The sequence below is a fragment of the Ascaphus truei genome, chromosome 10 (genome assembly GCF_040206685.1).
Source record: "Ascaphus truei isolate aAscTru1 chromosome 10, aAscTru1.hap1, whole genome shotgun sequence".
NCBI classification, from domain to species: Eukaryota; Metazoa; Chordata; class Amphibia; order Anura; family Ascaphidae; genus Ascaphus; species Ascaphus truei.
In genome coordinates this window covers 28554388-28577149 of record NC_134492.1, presented here as the reverse complement: position 1 = coordinate 28577149, position 22762 = coordinate 28554388, and the positions used below count along the sequence as shown (strand labels likewise).

At 50.2% G+C, this 22762-nt stretch overlaps 1 protein-coding gene across 1 annotated transcript in view; it reads left to right on the top strand.

The window, feature by feature from the left end:
• Positions 1 to 21117, top strand: part of CC2D1B (coiled-coil and C2 domain containing 1B) — a 43982-nt gene extending 22865 nt beyond the window's left edge. Inside the window, exons 14-25 of the mRNA XM_075616338.1 lie at positions 7576 to 7717; positions 8326 to 8498; positions 9954 to 10079; positions 10690 to 10748; positions 13397 to 13513; positions 13906 to 13979; positions 14322 to 14380; positions 15629 to 15680; positions 15951 to 16050; positions 17240 to 17333; positions 18640 to 18768; positions 19826 to 21117. Of these exons, the coding sequence (XP_075472453.1) occupies positions 7576 to 7717; positions 8326 to 8498; positions 9954 to 10079; positions 10690 to 10748; positions 13397 to 13513; positions 13906 to 13979; positions 14322 to 14380; positions 15629 to 15680; positions 15951 to 16050; positions 17240 to 17333; positions 18640 to 18768; positions 19826 to 19834 (1134 nt within the window). The 3' untranslated portion in view covers positions 19835 to 21117. The remainder of the gene's footprint in view (positions 1 to 7575; positions 7718 to 8325; positions 8499 to 9953; positions 10080 to 10689; positions 10749 to 13396; positions 13514 to 13905; positions 13980 to 14321; positions 14381 to 15628; positions 15681 to 15950; positions 16051 to 17239; positions 17334 to 18639; positions 18769 to 19825) is intronic.
• The last annotated feature ends 1645 nt before the right edge of the window (positions 21118 to 22762 follow it).

Genomic DNA, 22762 nt, shown 5'->3' with positions numbered 1-22762 from the left:
GATGTCCTATACTGTGAGGGACGTTTTTCAGGAGATGTCCCATACTATGCGGTACATTCCTCGGGAGATGTTCTATACTGTGCGGGGGACGTTCTTCAGGAGATGTCCCATACTGTGAGGGACATTCCTCAGGAGATGTCCTTTGCTGTGCGTGGGACATGCCTCTGGAGATGTCCTATACTATAAGGGACGTTCCTCAGGAGATGTCCCATACTGTGAGAGATGTTTCTTCAGAGATGTCCTACACTGTGAGGGGACGTTCCTCAGACAGAGGATGTCCTATACTTTGCGGAACTTTCCTCAGGGGATATCCTGTACAATACGGGATGTTTCTCAGGAGATGTCCTATACTGTGCGGGACATTCCAGCTATTATGGACATCAGTGTAATTTCCCAAGATTGTTTAAATCTCTAGCTAGATGAGAGGATGATACAATGTAACAAAATGATCCTGGCAACATTCATATTTCTGGGACTGGTGATATATCTGTTCCAAAGAAACTCTGTGTCACATTGAAAATATATATTCAAATCCAATTTAAAATAAAACACAATAAAAATTAGAATGTATTGACTTTTGCTTTTATAAAACACACATTTATATACAAATTTCAAATGCAGTTCTGTTAAAAAAACAGGAAAAAAAAGTGCAATTAAGAAATTTAAAAAGATACGAAAAGGGGCAGTGAATTAGCAACAATGTATCAATGCTAATGCTGTAACAGACCCCGTGCACACGCACAGGTAATGCTGTAACAGACCCCGTGCACACGCACAGGTAATGCTGTAACAGACCCCGTGCACACGCACAGGTAATGCTGTAACAGACCCCGTACACACGCACAGGTAATGCTGTAACAGACCCCGTACACACACACACAGGTAATGCTGTAACAGACCCCGTACACACACACACAGGTAATGCTGTAACAGACCCCGTGCACACGCACAGGTAATGCTGTAACAGACCCCGTACACACGCACAGGTAATGCTGTAACAGACCCGGTGCACACGCACAGGTAATGCTGTAACAGACCCTGTACACACACACACAGGTAATGCTGTAACAGACCCCGTACACACACACACAGGTAATGCTGTAACAGACCCCGTGCACACACACAGGTAATGCTGTAACAGACCCTGTACACACACACACAGGTAATGCTGTAACAGACCCCGTACACACACACACAGGTAATGCTGTAACAGACCCCGTACACACACACAGGTAATGCTGTAACAGAACCCGTACACACACACAGGTAATGCTGTAACAGACGCCGTACACACACACACAGGTAATGCTGTAACAGACGCCGCACACACACACACACAGGTAATGCTGTAACAGACCCCGTGCACATGCACAGGTAATGCTGTAACAGACGCCGTGCACACGCACAGGTAATGCTGTAACAGACCCCGTACACACGCACAGGTAATGCTGTAACAGACCCTGTGCACACGCACAGGTAATGCTGTAACAGACCCCGTGCACACGCACAGGTAATGCTGTAACAGAGCCCGTGCACACACACAGGTAATGCTGTAACAGACCCCGTACACACACACACAGGTAATGCTGTAACAGACCCCGTGCACACGCACAGGTAATGCTGTAACAGAACCCGTACACACACACAGGTAATGCTGTAACAGACGCCGTGCACACGCACACAGGTAATTCTGTAACAGACCCCGTACACACACACACAGGTAATGCTATAACAGACCCCGTACACACACACACAGGTAATGCTGTAACAGACCCCGTGCACACGCACAGGTAATGCTGTAACAGAACCCGTACACACACACAGGTAATGCTGTAACAGACCCCGTGCACACGCACAGGTAATGCTGTAACAGAACCCGTACACACACACAGGTAATGCTGTAACAGAACCCGTACACACACAGGTAATGCTGTAACAGACCCCGTACACACACACACAGGTAATGCTGTAACAGACCCCGTACACACACGTACAGGTAATGTGTAACAGACCCCGTACACACACACAGGTAATGCTGTAACAGACCCCGTGCACATGCACAGGTAATGCTGTAACAGACCCCGTACACACACACAGGTAATGCTGTAACAGACCCCGTGCACATGCACAGGTAATGCTGTAACAGAACCCGTGCACATGCACAGGTAATGCTGTAACAGACCCGGTACACGCTCGCCAGGAATCGCCCAGCACCTGACGTCACGGCGCTCGAGCGCCAGCAAGCGCTCTCCCAGCCTGGCTGCGGCCTTGGTAATAACAATGAATATTACTCCCCAAAGTCATCGCGGGCCGCACAGTGAGTCAAGGTGGGCCGCATGTGCCCACGCGTACCGTATGTTGTGCAGGCCTGGCGTAGGCCGTCAAAATCTGCATGTCTGCCTCGCCATAAATTCCCACCCAAACAAATGTGCCGGTTGGCATTGGCGTGTATAAATCAGCCGCTGCAGTATGGATATAAATGTGTGCGCAGTCCGTGCAGTCAGATAGCTGCATTCACCGATCGACACTGAGAATTCCCCCTACAGGCAAACTGTAACAGAGTCAGTAAAATAGACCCATACAACTGCCAAACCGTAAATAGTGTGTACGTCACCAATGGATGCGCAGTATGAAACCCCATACACCCATACTTCTCTATCTAAGAGATGTAAATGTGTAACGCCCTCACTAAATGGCCCCTTAAATTACCATCATGTTGTAAACACAAATATATAGGAACAATTGTTACAAATTTAGTGATGGAAAAATCATAAGTCATCACAGGCAGATCTGATGTGTACAAAGAATATAGTGCGCAACCCCAAAACAACTTAAATGTGTGAAAGACAGTGTCTATAAATAAAATTCCTTATAAATTGGTTTATACACTGAACATTGAGTGAAGATTATAAGGCACAACCCTACTGTGGAAGTGAAAAAAAAAAATATATATATATATATATATACAACCATACAAAACCGTTGGTAGTGGGCGTATGCAGCTTTAAATAGAGAGTGGCTCGGCACTCTCACGATCTAGAAATGGAGACAAGAAAAAAAGCGCAAAACGCAAATAGTGAAGTATATCAAGATCAAAATGTAAGTAAAATTGGTGAGTAATGTGCGTACATTTAAAACATATAACATTGGCATTTACGTGTATCAACACACAAATGTTACCACACGGCAAGATCTAGCAGCCCTCTGTATCTGGCGTGGTATCAGCAGTCTGCAGCCGGATGATCCAAAGAGTGGAACTGGAAACAGCCCGGACCATCTATCCTTGTCTCCCACGTTCAGCGCGAGCAACAAGTTGGCTCCAAGCAGTTGTATTGCTGTCGGCGTGGGCACACGAGAAGATAGTCCCGAACGCAGTCAGGTCAAACACTGCTCAGCATGAGGAATCAGTCCCGGTAGACGAGCGCCAGTATGACGTCACCCGTAGGGACGCAGCTATGTGCAGGGCAAGTCCAAGCGGCTGGGCCAGGGGCTGCATGAGTCCAATTAAAAGCTCAAAATAGCTGGGACACACAATAATGGCAAAACAAATACACTAAAGGTACCACATAGGATAAAAATGTATATAGATATAATCCAACGCGTTTCGAAGCTGAGCAAGCTTCTTCATCAGGGATAGATCTGATGTGTGTCCGCAACACAACGGTGTCACTGGGTCCAACACAACATCCCGGTGTCACTGGGCACAACACAACGTCCCGGTGTCACTGGGCACAACACAACGTCCCGGTGTCACTGGGCACAACACAACGTCTCGATGTCACTGGGCACAACGTCTCGGTGTCACTGGGCACAACACAACGTCTCGGTGTCACTGGGCACAACACAACGTCTCGGTGTCACTGGGCACAACACAACGTCTCGGTGTCACTGGGCACAACACAACGTCTCGGTGTCACTGGGCACAACACAACGTCTCGGTGTCACTGGGCACAACACAACGTCTCGGTGTCACTGGGCACAACACTGCGTCTCGGTGTCACTGGGCACAACACTGCGTCTCGGTGTCACTGGGCACAACACAACGTCTCGGTGTCACTGGGCACAACACTGCGTCTCGGTGTCACTGGGCACAACACTGCGTCTCGGTGTCACTGGGCACAACACAACGTCTCGGTGTCACTGGGCACAACACTGCGTCTCGGTGTCACTGGGCACAACACTGCGTCTCGGTGTCACTGGGCACAACACAGCGTCTCGGTGTCACTGGGCACAACACTGCGTCTCGGTGTCACTGGGCACAACACTGCGTCTCGGTGTCACTGGGCACAACACTGCGTCTCGGTGTCACTGGGCACAACACAACGTCTCGGTGTCACTGGGCACAACACTGCGTCTCGGTGTCACTGGGCACAACACAGCGTCTCGGTGTCACTGGGCACAACACAGCGTCTCGGTGTCACTGGGCACAACACTGCGTCTCGGTGTCACGGCACAACAATGCGTCTCGGTGTCACTGGGCACAACACTGCGTCTCGGTGTCACTGGGCACAACACTGCGTCTCGGTGTCACGGCACAACAATGCGTCTCGGTGTCACTGGGCACAACACTGCGTCTCGGTGTCACTGGGCACAACACTGCGTCTCGGTGTCACGGCACAACAATGCGTCTCGGTGTCACTGGGCACAACACTGCGTCTCGGTGTCACGGCACAACAATGCGTCTCGGTGTCACTGGGCACAACACAACGTCTCGGTGTCACTGGGCACAACACTGCGTCTCGGTGTCACTGGGCACAACACAACGTCTCGGTGTCACTGGGCACAACACAACGTCTCGGTGTCACTGGGCACAACACAACGTCTCGGTGTCACTGGGCACAACACTGCGTCTCGGTGTCACGGCACAACACTGCGTCTCGGTGTCACTGGGCACAACACTGCGTCTCGGTGTCACTGGGCACAACACTGCGTCTCGGTGTCACTGGGCACAACACAACGTCTCGGTGTCACTGGGCACAACACTGCGTCTCGGTGTCACTGGGCACAACACAACGTCTCGGTGTCACTGGGCACAACACAACGTCTCGGTGTCACTGGGCACAACACAACGTCTCGGTGTCACTGGGCACAACACTGCGTCTCGGTGTCACTGGGCACAACACTGCGTCTCGGTGTCACTGGGCACAACACTGCGTCTCGGTGTCACTGGGCACAACACTGCGTCTCGGTGTCACTGGGCACAACAATGCGTCTCGGTGTCACTGGGCACAACACAACGTCTCGGTGTCACTGGGCACAACACTGCGTCTCGGTGTCACTGGGCACAACACTGCGTCTCGGTGTCACTGGGCACAACACAACGTCTCGGTGTCACTGGGCACAACACTGCGTCTCGGTGTCACTGGGCACAACACTGCGTCTCGGTGTCACTGGGCACAACACTGCGTCTCGGTGTCACTGGGCACAACACAACGTCTCGGTGTCACTGGGCACAACACTGCGTCGGTGTCACTGGGCACAACACTGCGTCTCGGTGTCACTGGGCACAACACTGCGTCTCGGTGTCACTGGGCACAACAATGCGTCTCGGTGTCACTGGGCACAACACAACGTCTCGGTGTCACTGGGCACAACACTGCGTCTCGGTGTCACTGGGCACAACACTGCGTCTCGGTGTCACTGGGCACAACACAACGTCTCGGTGTCACTGGGCACAACACTGCGTCTCGGTGTCACTGGGCACAACACTGCGTCTCGGTGTCACTGGGCACAACACTGCGTCTCGGTGTCACGGCACAACAATGCGTCTCGGTGTCACTGGGCACAACACTGCGTCTCGGTGTCACTGGGCACAACACTGCGTCTCGGTGTCACTGGGCACAACACTGCGTCTCGGTGTCACTGGGCACAACACTGCGTCTCGGTGTCACTGGGCACAACACTGCGTCTCGGTGTCACTGGGCACAACACTGCGTCTCGGTGTCACGGCACAACACTGCGTCTCGGTGTCACTGGGCACAACACTGCGTCGGTGTCACTGGGCACAACACTGCGTCTCGGTGTCACGGCACAACACTGCGTCTCGGTGTCACTGGGCACAACACTGCGTCTCGGTGTCACGGCACAACAATGCGTCTCGGTGTCACTGGGCACAACACTGCGTCTCGGTGTCACTGGGCACAACACTGCGTCTCGGTGTCACTGGGCACAACACTGCGTCTCGGTGTCACTGGGCACAACACTGCGTCTCGGTGTCACTGGGCACAACACTGCGTCTCGGTGTCACTGGGCACAACACTGCGTCTCGGTGTCACGGCACAACAATGCGTCTCGGTGTCACTGGGCACAACACTGCGTCTCGGTGTCACTGGGCACAACACTGCGTCTCGGTGTCACTGGGCACAACACAACGTCTCGGTGTCACTGGGCACAACACTGCGTCTCGGTGTCACTGGGCACAACACTGCGTCTCGGTGTCACTGGGCACAACACTGCGTCTCGGTGTCACTGGGCACAACACTGCGTCTCGGTGTCACTGGGCACAACACTGCGTCTCGGTGTCACTGGGCACAACACTGCGTCTCGGTGTCACTGGGCACAACACTGCGTCTCGGTGTCACTGGGCACAACACTGCGTCTCGGTGTCACTGGGCACAACACTGCGTCTCGGTGTCACTGGGCACAACACTGCGTCTCGGTGTCACTGGGCACAACACTGCGTCTCGGTGTCACGGCACAACACTGCGTCTCGGTGTCACGGCACAACAATGCGTCTCGGTGTCACTGGGCACAACACTGCGTCTCGGTGTCACTGGGCACAACACTGCGTCTCGGTGTCACTGGGCACAACACAACGTCTCGGTGTCACTGGGCACAACACTGCGTCTCGGTGTCACTGGGCACAACACAACGTCTCGGTGTCACTGGGCACAACACAACGTCTCGGTGTCACTGGGCACAACACAACGTCTCGGTGTCACTGGGCACAACACTGCGTCTCGGTGTCACTGGGCACAACACTGCGTCTCGGTGTCACTGGGCACAACACTGCGTCTCGGTGTCACTGGGCACAACACTGCGTCTCGGTGTCACTGGGCACAACACTGCGTCTCGGTGTCACTGGGCACAACACTGCGTCTCGGTGTCACTGGGCACAACACAACGTCTCGGTGCCACTGGGCACAACACTGCGTCTCGGTGTCACTGGGCACAACAATGCGTCTCGGTGTCACTGGGCACAACACAACGTCTCGGTGTCACTGGGCACAACACTGCGTCTCGGTGTCACTGGGCACAACACTGCGTCTCGGTGTCACTGGGCACAACACAACGTCTCGGTGTCACTGGGCACAACACTGCGTCTCGGTGTCACTGGGCACAACACTGCGTCTCGGTGTCACTGGGCACAACACTGCGTCTCGGTGTCACTGGGCACAACACTGCGTCTCGGTGTCACTGGGCACAACACTGCGTCTCGGTGTCACGGCACAACACTGCGTCTCGGTGTCACTGGGCACAACACTGCGTCTCGGTGCCACTGGGCACAACGCTTAATAGTTAAGTAAAGTCACTGGTTGTAGGTTGGAAGCTGAGTATTGATCTTATCTACTCCAGGATGAACGTCCAGCAAAACCTCCAATTCAGATTGTAAAGCCGCTCGTGGTTCTGTCTGAGACCTCTCTGAACCAGGCGAAGAAACCCAAACCAGCTGTGACCCCAGCACCAGCAGCGTCCGGAGAGCAGCTTCCTCCCGCAGGTATCATTCTAATGACCAGTGTACGCAGCGCTTTGCAAAATTACAATACAAGGTAAATTAATTACAAAAAATTGGGATATGTGCAACTTAATGCAAAGGGAGATCCTGCCTCGTAGAGCTTACAATCAACGTGTTACGTTGGGAGGCTTACAGACACATTGGTAGTAAAAGGGCATTATTAGAAGTTGGGTCAGGTGCATCGGGAGTTTGTATTAGAGGCGTGGAACATTTAATGAGATGCTTCTTTAAACAGGTGGATTTTCAGCTGGGTTTCAATGTGGAAAGTGAAGGTGCTTGATGAATATTGAGTGGAAGAGCGTTCCTTAGAACAATAGATGGGGACAAGGTTTAAGACGGGAAAGGCTGTAGAGGTAGTAGGTGCAAAGAGGAGACAACCTTGGGAGGTGCAGAGGGGAGATATATGGAGGTGTGTTTAACGAGCGGTATGAGGCGAGATATACGGAGGTGCGAAGGAGTGGAGAGCCTTAAAAAGGAGAACTTTGTAGTTTGTACAGAAATCAGTAGGAAGCAGCAGAGAGTTCACCCCCCTCCCCCCCCCCCCTTTCAGTGACACCCCTAACATTGATCACATCCCGGGTCTCTTCCAGCGATGGAGCAGCTGGAGTTCTTGGAGAACAGGAGGGACCAGTGCAGGAAAGCTGCTCTTCAGGCCAAGCAGAAGAACGACCTGGAACAAGCCAAACTGCACATGAGAGCTGCCCACAGCCTGCAGGCGAACATCGATCTCGTGAAGAGCGGAGGACACGTGGACATTTCCAAGGTTAGAATATATCCAGCTCTGATTGGGAGCCTCTTACTCCTACCCGATCCTGTCTGCTGTCCTGTAACCCCTTCACTGCCAGAGGGGTGGAGAAAGGGTTAAATGTAGGAGAGATCATGTCATCTGTATAACAAGGTCGTTTTGCTGTTGATCTGATGCTTAGGCATCTTTATTTCGGCTTCATTGTATCCCCTGTTCTGCCCTGTGTGTCCGTGTGGGATTTGGAGAGTATTTGTGGGGGGGATTGTAGGGTCTGTCCTTCTCTTTTATTTTCCCTCTTACCATAAACTAGGATCATTTAGCGCAGACGCAATGGCGCAAAAGTTACAATTCTTTCTCTGCATCGAAGAATGAAATAGAAATAGCCGTGTTAGTCCAGTTGTGATAGAGCACAGTAAATAAGTACTTCAGCATCAGGTTATAACTTTTTTATTTGGACTAAATTGCTATTATATATTATATCCTCCTCACTTTTAAAGCTTTACACTCTTCTGCCCCTCCTTACATCTCAGCCCTAATTTCTCGCTATACACCATCCCGACTCTTGCGTTCTGCTCAAGGATGTCTTCTCTCTACCTCCTTTGTATCTAAAGTCCTCTCCCCCCTTAAACCTGTCTCCCTGACTGCCCCACACCTCTGGAATGCCATTCCTCTCAATATCCGACTAGTACCCGCTCTATCCACCTTTTAAGACCCACCTTAAAACACACCTGCTTAAGGAAGTATATGGGTAGCTCCGTGGCTGATGCTATACACCTCATACACAAACCTTAGCCCCTGCAGACGCACTTACCAGAACACCCTCCTAGTGTCTCTGTACGTTCTTCCTACTTACCAGTTAGATTGTAAGCTCTTCAGAGCAGGGACTCCTTTTCCTAAATGTTACTTTAATGTCTGAAGCGCTTATTCCCTTTATGTTTTATTTGTATTATTTGTTATTTATATGATTGTCACGTGTATTACTGCTGTGAACACTATGTACATTAATGGCGCTATATAAATAAAGACACACACACACATTATAAGACAAGCTTTCGAGAGTTCTCCTCTCTTACTCCGTTCCAGCAATGAGGAAAAGAGAGAACTCTCGAAAGTTTCTTATAATATCAATTGTGAGTCCAAATAAAAAGGTATCACCTAATGCTGAATTACTTATTTATTCTGCATTATCTGCGTCAAAGCTAACGTACCTTTTTTTTGTTACTCAGAGACCCCCCAGTTAATCTAAAGAAAGCGAGAGACCCCCCTCTAGGGTTTGATGTTGCCATGTAACCCATTCAACGTCATAAAGTAACCTGTAATGTGTGGGGGTTTCTGGGCTTTAAAACTAAATGCGCTGAATAGATGTGTACCTGCCCGGGTGCAAATACTCACTGGGATAGGGGTGGGGAGGACGGATCTTCTGAACCCCTCTGGCTGACCATTCCACCCTGTGGTCTTATTGTGTCTCGCCAGCTGCCCTCCCCCCTGACGGACGACGACAACGGCTTTGTTGTTATCGAGCACGAGGACGCGCGGCCGCCGCAGAACTCGGAGGACGTGTACACTCAGCTGCTGAAACTGCTGCAGGAGCAGCACGAGGTGCTGACCACTCGCGCTGACCACTCGCGCTGACCACTCGCGCTGACCACTCGCACTGACCACTCGCGCTGACTCGTGTTTGCATTGTATGATACACACTGTATCATTAGACCTCAGCAGAACGGTTATTTCCTATAGCTGAAATTGCAGCCATTTTGTTCTACCGACAAAAATATAAAACAATGCAGGCAGATAAGTATAATAATATATTTATTTCATATACCTCCCAATGGGACTCAAAGCGCTTCAGAATTACAGTGTAGTGCGCGGTACGCAGCATATAGGATGGTTACAGACACAGTTCCTGCCCAGATGAGCTTACATTCTGATTTTGGTGCCTGAGGCACAGGGAGATAAAGTGACTTGCCCACGGTCACAAGGAGCCGACACCGGGAATTGAACCAGGCTCCCCTGATTCACACCTCAGTGCCATTGTTTACAGTCAGTGTCTTTCCTCCCTGAGCCGCTGCTCCCTGTATCCCGTGTTACAGATCCTATGAAAGGTTCTACATTTTAGGCGCTTGTTAAAACGCACGGTATTATTTGGCCGTCCCAGTGCTGAGACCTCGCTCAATTCCTCCTCCTGCTGTGATTTGTATTTCCCTCCTAGAAATGCCTGCGCTATTCCAAGCAGTTTACACAGATGGGAAACGTTGCAGAGACAACCCGGTGAGTGAACCGTGCGCGGAGCTCGGGCGCCGTCGGCGGGATCTGTTTAGGAGACGTCAGATTAGTATCTGTATCGCTGCACGTTACTGTTCTTAATATATTTAATTAAAAGGTGTTGTTACCTGCGATGTAAAGCAGGACAGGACGCCCGCGCCCCATGGGAAGGGACCTGTCGTGTAGAGCTGGACAGGACGCCCGCGCCCCATGGGAAGGGACCTGTCGTGTAGAGCAGGACAGGACGCCCGCGCCCCATGGGAAGGGACCTGTCGTGTAGAGCAGGACAGGACGCCCGCGCCCCATGGGAAGGGACCTGTCGTGTAGAGCAGGACAGGACGCCCGCGCCCCATGGGAAGGGACCTGTCGTGTAGAGCAGGACAGGACGCCCGCGCCCCATGGGAAGGGACCTGTCGTGTAGAGCAGGACAGGACGCCCGCGCCCCATGGGAAGGGACCTGTCGTGTAGAGCAGGACAGGACGCCCGCGCCCCATGGGAAGGGACCTGTCGTGTAGAGCAGGACAGGACGCCCGCGCCCCATGGGAAGGGACCTGTCGTGTAGAGCAGGACAGGACGCCCGCGCCCCATGGGAAGGGACCTGTCGTGTAGAGCAGGACAGGCGCCCGCGCCCCATGGGAAGGGACCTGTCGTGTAGAGCAGGACAGGACGCGCGCCCCATGGGAAGGGACCTGTCGTGTAGAGCAGGACAGGACGCCCGCGCCCCATGGGAAGGGACCTGTCGTGTAGAGCAGGACAGGCGCCCGCGCCCCATGGGAAGGGACCTGTCGTGTAGAGCAGGACAGGACGCGCGCCCCATGGGAAGGGACCTGTCGTGTAGAGCAGGACAGGACGCCCGCGCCCCATGGGAAGGGACCTGTCGTGTAGAGCAGGACAGGACGCCCGCGCCCCATGGGAAGGGACCTGTCGTGTAGAGCAGGACAGGACGCTCGCGCCCCATGGGAAGGGACCTGTCGTGTAGAGCAGGACAGGACGCTCGCGCCCCATGGGAAGGGACCTGTCGTGTAGAGCAGGACAGGACGCGCGCCCCATGGGAAGGGACCTGTCGTGTAGAGCAGGACAGGACGCGCGCCCCATGGGAAGGGACCTGTCGTGTAGAGCAGGACAGGACGCCCGCGCCCCATGGGAAGGGACCTGTCGTGTAGAGCAGGACAGGCGCCCGCGCCCCATGGGAAGGGACCTGTCGTGTAGAGCAGGACAGGACGCGCGCCCCATGGGAAGGGACCTGTCGTGTAGAGCAGGACAGGACGCGCGCCCCATGGGAAGGGACCTGTCGTGTAGAGCAGGACAGGACGCCCGCGCCCCATGGGAAGGGACCTGTCGTGTAGAGCAGGACAGGCGCCCGCGCCCCATGGGAAGGGACCTGTCGTGTAGAGCAGGACAGGACGCGCGCCCCATGGGAAGGGACCTGTCGTGTAGAGCAGGACAGGACGCGCGCCCCATGGGAAGGGACCTGTCGTGTAGAGCAGGACAGGACGCTCGCGCCCCATGGGAAGGGACCTGTCGTGTAGAGCAGGACAGGACGCCCGCGCCCCATGGGAAGGGACCTGTCGTGTAGAGCAGGACAGGACGCGCGCCCCCCATGGGAAGGGACCTGTCGTGTAGAGCAGGACAGGACGCCCGCGCCCCATGGGAAGGGACCTGTCGTGTAGAGCAGGACAGGACGCGCGCCCCATGGGAAGGGACCTGTCGTGTAGAGCAGGACAGGACGCGCGCCCCATGGGAAGGGACCTGTCGTGTAGAGCAGGACAGGACGCGCGCCCCATGGGAAGGGACCTGTCGTGTAGAGCAGGACAGGACGCTCGCGCCCCATGGGAAGGGACCTGTCGTGTAGAGCAGGACAGGACGCTCGCGCCCCATGGGAAGGGACCTGTCGTGTAGAGCAGGACAGGACGCGCGCCCCATGGGAAGGGACCTGTCGTGTAGAGCAGGACAGGACGCGCGCCCCATGGGAAGGGACCTGTCGTGTAGAGCAGGACAGGACGCCCGCGCCCCATGGGAAGGGACCTGTCGTGTAGAGCAGGACAGGACGCTCGCGCCCCATGGGAAGGGACCTGTCGTGTAGAGCAGGACAGGACGCTCGCGCCCCATGGGAAGGGACCTGTCGTGTAGAGCAGGACAGGACGCGCGCCCCATGGGAAGGGACCTGTCGTGTAGAGCAGGACAGGACGCGCGCCCCATGGGAAGGGACCTGTCGTGTAGAGCAGGACAGGACGCCCGCGCCCCATGGGAAGGGACCTGTCGTGTAGAGCAGGACAGGCGCCCGCGCCCCATGGGAAGGGACCTGTCGTGTAGAGCAGGACAGGACGCGCGCCCCATGGGAAGGGACCTGTCGTGTAGAGCAGGACAGGACGCGCGCCCCATGGGAAGGGACCTGTCGTGTAGAGCAGGACAGGACGCCCGCGCCCCATGGGAAGGGACCTGTCGTGTAGAGCAGGACAGGACGCGCGCCCCCCATGGGAAGGGACCTGTCGTGTAGAGCAGGACAGGACGCCCGCGCCCCATGGGAAGGGACCTGTCGTGTAGAGCAGGACAGGCGCCCGCGCCCCATGGGAAGGGACCTGTCGTGTAGAGCAGGACAGGACGCGCGCCCCATGGGAAGGGACCTCACTAAAGTCTTTGTTCCCCCCTGGCAGGTTTGAAAAGATGGCCCAAGACTGCAAGAAGAACTGTGAAATCCTGCATCTGTCGCAGGCGCAGGGACTGGACCCCCCCCCTTATCACTTCGAAGATAAGACACTGAAAATAGTCAGGTAGCAAACTCTGTACAATAAGAGCCCTGTGAACAGAACTTCTCTGCTAATGGAGCAGCCGGCAACAGGGGACGTGGGGGGTGGCTGGCTGTGTGTGTGTGGGGGGGAGCATTGGGGGAGGGTGTTGATTGGGGGGGGGGGGATTCCTGGTGTTTAGTGCGTGGGAGGGGTATGGGTGTTGGGTGCATGGGAGGGGTATGGGTGTCTGGGGGCGAGGGGTCTGACCTTTGGCTGCGTGGGGGGGACGCTGTTGGGTGCGTCAGAGGGGGGGCAAAGTCTGTATGTTGGGTGCGTGGGGGGTGGAGTTTGGGTGTTGGCTGCGTGGGGGGAGGGGTCTGACCATTGGGAGCGTGGTGGGAGGGGTCTGACCATACATGCCTTTGTTCTACCAGGATCTTCTCAGAGCTGAGCAGCACAGAGATGCTTCTGATCATCGTACGCGGAGTTAACCTGCCAGCCCCATCGGGTGAGTGTGTCCCCTGTGCCTCCCCTGTGACTCCCCTGTGACTCCCCTGTGCCCCACACGGTCTCTCAGCCTTTATGTAAAATATTATTCAGGCTAATTTAGTCTCCTAATGTCATAGAATATTAGCATTTGTCAGTGTGGGCTGAAGAGCTTGCACTCATTCTTATTTCCAGTGGCATAGGAAAATAGTGAGATGTCCATGGTGACCCTCAGGTGGAAACTAGGCCCCCTCAGTCCCACTGCAAAGGCCAGTACATACCAGAAGATGCTGCTCCTTGCTTTGTTCAGTGACGGTATCTCTGGGTATTAAGGTTCCCGTGTGTGACTCTGTTCCTCTCACAGGGGTCGCACCCAACGATTTGGACGCGTTTGTTAAGTTCGAGTTCCCCTACCCCAGCACGGTGAGTAACGTTTATATATTGGGGCGCTGTCATTTCCTCTTTGGTTTGTGTTACTTGTTGTGCTGGATTCCTGATTCTCTGTAACTCCGCACGCTGCCGGCGGGTGTGATGTCACTAACCACCGCACGGCGAGCCTGCAACACATTGCAAAGCGGGGACATTGCAGTCACGTGGGGCAGCAAAGGGGTTAATAAAATAATTATTATTTTTAAATCCATCCTCGTTGGATTTATTCAATAGGGGTGTGTGTCTGTGTTAATAATTGGTGGGGCATCTTCTATCCACCCGTACTTCGCTCACACTCTATATATTATAAGGCAGTGTATAGCTCCTGTGGTATCTCCCCTCCTTTTGGGGTTAAAGTGGAGATATAGTATAGGTATAATTGATTAACCAGTTGCACCTTATTGTAACCAAAGTTAGCACTGACCAATGCTCTTTGGTAAATTTACTTCCCATCGCTGACAAATGATTGTGTTTGTCAGTGTCTATTGAGAAGGAATTTTTGGTACTGTATACAGTTTCACTATTATTTGATAATTACTGTTACACTCACAATCGGTAATATATGTTTTAAGTAAGCACTATTAAAAGTTATATGTTATATTATTAGTGATGTTCATTTAAGTGAATTTCTCTCTGAGCGTCTTGTGTACTCATCATTTTACTAAACCACGTGCAAAAGATACTTGTATATCAATCCTCTTTTTACACTACCCTCGCACTCCCCTCGCTGGGAGAGGTTTAGGCTCCCAGAGAAAATAAACTCCTTACATTGCTGATCTAATTAGTAGCATTGATAATCTCTTAATGTCTTTATTTCTTGCGGTATTCTCACTGCTTCTCAAGCTCTGCTTCACAACGATGAAATACAGAGTTTCTCGCCTCTAGCACAGAGGCGACCAACTCCATTCCTCAAGCGCCATCAACAGGTCAGGTATTGGTGATGCCCCTGCTCGTGCTGAAGCAGGGATATCCCGAATACCTGGCGTGGTGGGGGCCCTGGAGGACTGGAGTTGGCCGCCCCTGCTCTAGTGTCTGATGTCGGCCCAGTTGAAATAGTTCTGGCTCCCGCAGTGGAACTGTGAGCAACGGTGGGACGTTACAGGGTAACAGCCGCTGCAGTGGAGACCTCACTGGGGACTTCCAAATCCGCTGTGTTTCCGAGTATAAATGCATGAGGCTGACATTGGAGGTGGGGTCTTTTCAGCTCCGCTGGTACTGATCCGATCTCTGTTTGTTTTTCAGGAGCAAGCACAGAAAAATAAAACTTCGGTGATTAAGAACACAAACTCCCCAGGTAAATGTATTCACCAATCAGTAGGGAGGAGCGAGCTAAGAGCATATTCACTCCTCCAACACGTAGCAATATAACCACATACCCCGCAATGCGCTGCTGGCCTTTCTCGCTGCCAGAGGGGTTCATCCATTATCTGCATCCTATTTTAGTCACTGCAAATAATGTATCTTTTTATGATTATTATCATTACCATTATTACTATTCTCTTATATACTTCTGATCTGTATTATTAATATAATGCCTCTTTCCTCTCCTCTCTGTGGCTGGCAGAATATGAGCAGCACTTTAAGTTGAACATAAACCGGAATCACCGAGGTTTCAAACGGGTCGTCCAGGCCAAAGGAATCAAATTTGAAATTTTCCACAAGGGGTGAGGAGCGTTTCACCTGCGTACAAATGGCGATTTCCTGCGGTCAGTGTGTGTGATCAGCAGCAGGAAAGTGTGTCTTTGGGTTTATCTAATTTAGCGTGAGACGCGCGCACACACACCAGTCGCACACATGCGCACACACACACACACACGTCCGTCACACACCATCCAGACTCTTGCGTTCTGCTCAAGGATGTCTTCCCTCTACCCCTTTTGTATCTAAAGCTCTCTCCCGCCTAAAACCTTACTCGCTGCTCCACACCTCTGGAATGCCCTTCCCCCTCAATATCCGACTAGCACCCTCTCTCCCCACATTTAAGCCCCATTGAAATCACACGTCTTTAAGGAAGCATTTGGGTAGATCTGTGACTGATACTTTACACCTCATGCATCGACCGTGGCCCCTTGCAGACGCACTTACCAGAACACCCGCCTACTGTCTCTGTAAGTTCTCCTACCTCCCACTTAGATTGTAAGCTCTTCTGGGCAGGGACTGCTTTTCCTAATGTTACTTTTATGTCTGAAGCGCTTATTTCCATTTTGTGTTATATTATGTCACGTGTATTACTGCTGTGAAGCACAATGTACATAAAAGACGCTATATAAATAAAGATATACATTACATACACATCAGTCACACAAAGGGTTTTTGAAACAATGTGAGACAAGATTCTGTGTTATCCAAAAGCTTTTCTTTGCTTTGTTTGTGTTTTTAGTTTTTGTTTTTTCTTAGCTAGTTGTCATTGGAATGTTCAGAGCTGACCGTTCCAGATGGGATTCTTAGCTGGTTGTCATTGGAATGTGCAGAGCTGACCGTTCCACAATGGGATTCTTAGCTGGTTGTCATTGGAATGTTCAGAGCTGACCGTTCCACGATAGGATTCCTGCTCTTGTTGTTTCACACTGTAAACCTCCAGCTAAATAGAGAAGCTGGGAAGGTTGAAGAATTGCCTGCAGTGAGTGTAGTAGTTTCGGTAGTTTGCAGGGATTGTTTATACATGCAGTGAACCTCAATGTATTTGCTTTGTGTCAGATATATAGTGCAGAAAAATCTAGCAAACACCAGAATAAACGTTTCTAGGAATATATGAAGTATATTTTACGTGTAAGTCCCAGGCGCTGTGGTATTTATGTATTTTTCCTGTTTCTTCCTTGCATGACAGCTAATTTTTCTTCTGTCCTCACGCAGCGTGTTTTTGCTGAGAAGCGATAAGCAGGTGGGGAGCGCGAATGTAAAACTGGACAAGCTGGAGACGCAGTGTGAAATCCGGGAGATTGTGGAGGTAAAATAAATCCTGGGCAAACCCCGGGGTTTCCAGACTGAGTGCCGGTCAGCGGTGCCCAGAGCTCAGCCCAGACTCGCCCACAAACACATTCTCTGTGCAAAGCAGGCGGGGGGGTTCAGGGAATTCGCCATCTACCGGGCTGTGCGGCATTCTTAGAACTCTGCTTTTGTATTGTTTTCACAATTCCTGATCCTTGACAGAGCTCCTTATCCTGACTGTGTTTGGAGCTCAGGATTTGTAGGGAATACAAGTTTACTGTGCGACCAAATAAGTCTGTAACTTGCCCCTCATGTGGAATGATAAAGGTGAAGATGTTCTGTCTTTGCCTTGGGCATGAACACATTCATTCTGCTTCTTTAATATACTTGCACAATGGGTGCATTCTCTTTACACAAACGTCTCGCTTTTCTCTGCACGTATCTGCAGTTGTTCCTGTAAACTCTCTCAATGCATAAGATTCTCTTTCCTGGAAGCAACCCAGATAATTACAATGCTCTGATTTTATTTTGCACTCAACCGGCAGCTTTCAGCAGTGCTCCAGTTTCTCACCAATCCCGGGGGTTCTGCGCTCACTTCCGGGAAACTGAGTAATACAACTATCCTCTCTATTAACACCTTTACTGCCGCAGTGGCCTGTACTGTGTTGAGTGAGGTGACGTCATCTCCAGCCCTTCTAATTATAAAGGGACAATGGCACAAGTCTAAACTTGCCGCCCATATGAAGATGCTTCCGTGTGCTGCTCGTGTAGCTGATAGACGCGTCCGTTTGTTGCTCGTGTAGCGCACGGTTGCCGTATTTCATTTTTTTATAATGGCGGACGCCAAAATCCAGTATGAAAGTGCGACTTCATAAAGAGGGATGAATGATTTGCAAACGCTTCGAGCTGAATGGTACCTCCTGCTTGACCGCTATATTCTCTGGTTTTTATCATCTCTGCTCTAGACGGCTCGGGGGAGACGCGCGCTGAGAAACGCCTCTAGGGGTGTGGCATGGTATTATGAGATGGCCAGGCAGTGTCCTAACTTTATTATTTTAATCATTTATATAAGCAACATCTATCGGAAAAGGGAACTATTGCACTCAAGAAAAAATTTGTTACGTTTTGATGACTGATTTCCTTACAGTAATTTCACGTCGGGGCACTAAAATACAGGACAATTGTGTGTCCCGACAGACCTTTCCGGGACAAGTCAATGAAATAAGGGAAAATCCCGTATATACGGGACATCTGGCAACCCTAGTGTAGCGGATATAGGTGCAGAGATTGCACACTCGGACTCACAGGGAACTTGTTTATTTCAGGTGTTTGATGGAAGGAAAGCGACCGGGGGGAAGCTAGAGGTGAAAGTCCGTCTCCGAGAACCCCTCAGCGGCCAGGACCTCCAGACAGTGAGCGAGAAGTGGCTGGTTATGGGACAGGTCCCTCACAAGGTAAAATAACACTGATTACCAGCAATGTGTGTTCATAGCACCGGGTTTCATCTCGTATGTGGAATAGATCCTGCCTTGTAACTTTGTTGTTGATCCTGGATAAAGAGATAGATATAGATATATCTATCTCTTTTCTCTTCCTCTGTGTTTATTTTTTACATGAAATAAAAATGATGGCCCATATTTATTATGGCTGCCACTGTCCCATAGGACACTGCCTGCTGAACGAATACCCTTTCACAGGCTATTTACTAAATAGACTAGATGGTGTCTTTTGGCCTAGCACCACTTACTAAATCTGAACTTCTAAGTATTATTTTTAATTCTCCATTGATCTCAAAGCATCTTGTTAATGGAATACATTAATAGATAAACCACATGTGTAGAACTGCAAGCGATTTATATTACTGTAAAATGTTATTTTAAAGTTGCAATTCAAGCCGTTTCACATTTTTTAGCACGAGTTTTAGACAGGGTTTCCGGAGCTAAACCTCATTAATTTCAGCTCCAGGGACCCCCTGCTCCCCAAAATACTTGCCTCCTTGCTGGAATTTAAAGTTTACAGCTCCCGCGTCACATGGGCCAATAAGAAGCCAAACCAGATAACGTCACTGCTTCCTATCGGCTGTGAAACTCCGTGATCACTGAAACCTTGCTAGCTCCGGAGACCCCCCCCCCCCCCATCGGTTTTCTGATAAGGACAGGGTGGGATAAGGGTGGTAAATAAAACACTTGATTGAATGAATGAATGTTTGTTTGTCAGAGGCCCCTAAGAAATTGAACTTTCTGACTGTGGGACTGCACCTCCTAAGGGAGGGAAATAAGCAATAGGGAAACTTATAATAATGTTTGATGTATAAAGTTAGTGGTGATGTTTTATTTTTTTTAATAGTCACAGAAGAAATAAATAATGTTTGTTTAACCCTTTTGCTGCTAGTGGGGCGGACACTGTTCCTGCATCTATTGCTTTGCAGTGCTGGCCACTGTCGGTACCATGACACAGCAGATCGTGCGCAGATAGATACATATGCTCACCAGTGTTTCTCCCTCCTAATAGACGCAGTGATTTCCGGGGCAGGAACCATCCTGTACGTGAAGACTCGGCTCATTTATTTTTAACCGCTTCACCGCCAGCAGCACATCACTCGGCAATATGTCGCGAGTCCCTCGGCAGTGAAGGAGTTACGCACCAAAGACCGTGGCGCAGAACATGCGCCTGATCCTGGGGATTGGGCCATCAGAACAACGCAAACCGCCGGGAGATGAGAGCTGCGTTTAATAAACTGTTTGTAACATTGCAGGACGCCTGCAGCACTGAAACACGGATTCTGACCCGCCCCCTCCGCTGTTCAGGATACGTTACCACATAATCCGAAAGTTTTGCCCTGCACGCGGCGCACAATGCCAGGCGCGGGCACAGACTCAGTCTTTGTGTCGAATGTAAACGCCAATTGGGTTTTGGAATCCTCCGTGTCTGATACCAGATTCACAATACCCTGCAGCAAAACTCTGCTTAACCTTTCTGCTAGCTGAGGGACCAGTCATGGGCTGCTAAGCAATACGATGCTGGTCTCCTGGCATAAACAGGGTTAACACTTGCATAAGCGGCAGTGGGTGCTGAACTTATGCAATTTGCCCCTTTATGTGCACTGCAAATATGTAACACATTTGTGTTTTAATCTCAATCAGGTGCAAGGTCACTTAACCCCTTTCACTTCCAGAGGCTCCTTTGCCATCTGACCACAAGTACAAAAATGACACACACAAAATGAGTATTAGAATTTCGTGTCTGTAGCAGCTTCACTTTGATACTCCTTCCACCCCGGGCTGAGCACCCAGCACTGCAAGTATTAACTCCTCGTCTGCCAGGAGTTTGCAACACATCAGGTTGCTGACCCCTGTAGCAGTCAAGAGTTAATGTTTTTATTGTTTTACTGGAATTGAGTAAAATTCATGACTTTTCCCTCTAAGTGCCTTTAACCCTCAGTCTGTTAGCTACTGGTCACTCAGCGTTCTGTCTGGTACAATGTAAGCTAAAGCTTTGTCTGTTCTGTGGGCCTTTTAGTTTAAAAACGGGCTGTGTGTGAATAAGAAATGCAAATCCATATGCATATAACCCCCTCACTGCCAGAGAGGCCCGCAATGTAAAGCAGTATGACAGGCCCCTTTGGCAGGGAATGGGTTCATGCATTTTATTTATTTTTCCATAGTTGGGATAAAGAGCTGTCTGTACTGTGTAAAGTGTCATTATTCAGACTGTTAATTAGAGGGAGCCACCTGTATTTACTACATATCTGGCAGTTGATTTAGATGTTGGTACGTGGTATTAAATTTATATGGTGCACCTTATATATATATATGTGTGTGGGGTATTTTTTCCGCCCTCATCTCCAAAAGGGAAAAATGTCAGCCAACACTGAGATGACGTCCGAGTCAGTGCGTCTGGTCTCAGAAGGTATTTTGGATGCAGAAAACACAACGTTACTTTTGCATTATAAAATAAAATATTTATTTTTTTTATTAAAGAAATACATTTTATCGTCAAAACAAATTCATATTACATAATGAGTGTTACTCTATGATTGAAGCAAGTTGTTGGCAAATGGATTTTGCGTTGCATGAGAACAAGTGCTGTATAATTTAGGGATTTTGTAGGGTGATTTAACTCCTGTGGTGCTGGCCTGCATTGCTTGGCCTGCCCCTGCCCTCACCCTTAATGTTGAATTGCTTACATCAGTTGGAATAAATGAAGCGCGTAAAGCTGGGATTCACATTGTAAGAGGAGCCCCAATTACACGAGTGAATTATTTTATCCCCTCTAATGAAACGGAACCAAAGAATTGCATCTATAAAATCTCATGTGTAGCGGTGTTTCCATACGTGAGGTCGTACAATTTCACCTACAGTACATGTAAGTGACTTTATGCAGAAAATGTTAACATGCAACAGGCAACTTCTTTATTATCCAATAACCATGCAATAAGTCGCCACGTGTCTGAATTCACTTGTAAAGGAATGCTAACATTTTCATTTGCCAAACATACTTTGCAGAGCTGTGCGTTAGTGTCTGATTTTTTTGCATTTTATTATGTTGTCTTTGCATAAATTAACTGACAAAAGGAACACTTCTATGTCCCACCAGTTTGTAATAACCATTTATATTAATATATATCATACAGGTGCAGTGTCTTACTCATCCACGTGACGTTTTGCAGCTGCAGTCTTTGTTTCCCAGTGGTTGCTGTATGCATCAGATAGGACGCTGTAACCTGTAGCTACCTACACTGTATAGGAGGAGCAACTCATACCAAGTGGCGCTATAGCCCGATATGCAAAGATACAGCACTGAGGCTCACTTTATATCCTTCTGTGCTGTAAATAGGAACGAAGGAAAAGAAACAGATGCAGAAAAGAAAGGGACAAACTCATATTATAATATGCACACATCTTTGTCTGCAAGAAAGTGTTGTAGGCCGACATAAGTGAGACATGGTCAATGGAAATGAACTCTGGAAAAAAACTAAAGATTATTTATTTTTAAACAGACTTTTTCCACTGGCTCTCACAGTCATCTCCTACTGGCTAAAGGGTTTTGAGAAATGTTAGTAGGTACACACTACTGCAAGAGTCAAATTGATACATTTATGAACGAAGATGTGAGTTCGTTTTAGCACTTAAATGGACGTTTTATATACAGCATGAGAATCCATGAACTGGACACGGACACACACAAAAGAAGAAACAGGATCCATGACACAGGACAGTGAGAACACAGATGGCATATTTAATTGCCCAACACAGACATAGTTACAAAGGCATGTAGGAAATATTTATATAGGCTCCAACTGTTTCAGGATTCAATAGTATTGGATAATTGTGATTATACAAATGACTAATCTGTATTTACACACCAGCTGGATCTGTCTAGCCTGTGGGATACGCCACAGCAGAGGTGTCGAAGTGACGAGCTGATACCCAGATATGTATCTGGATG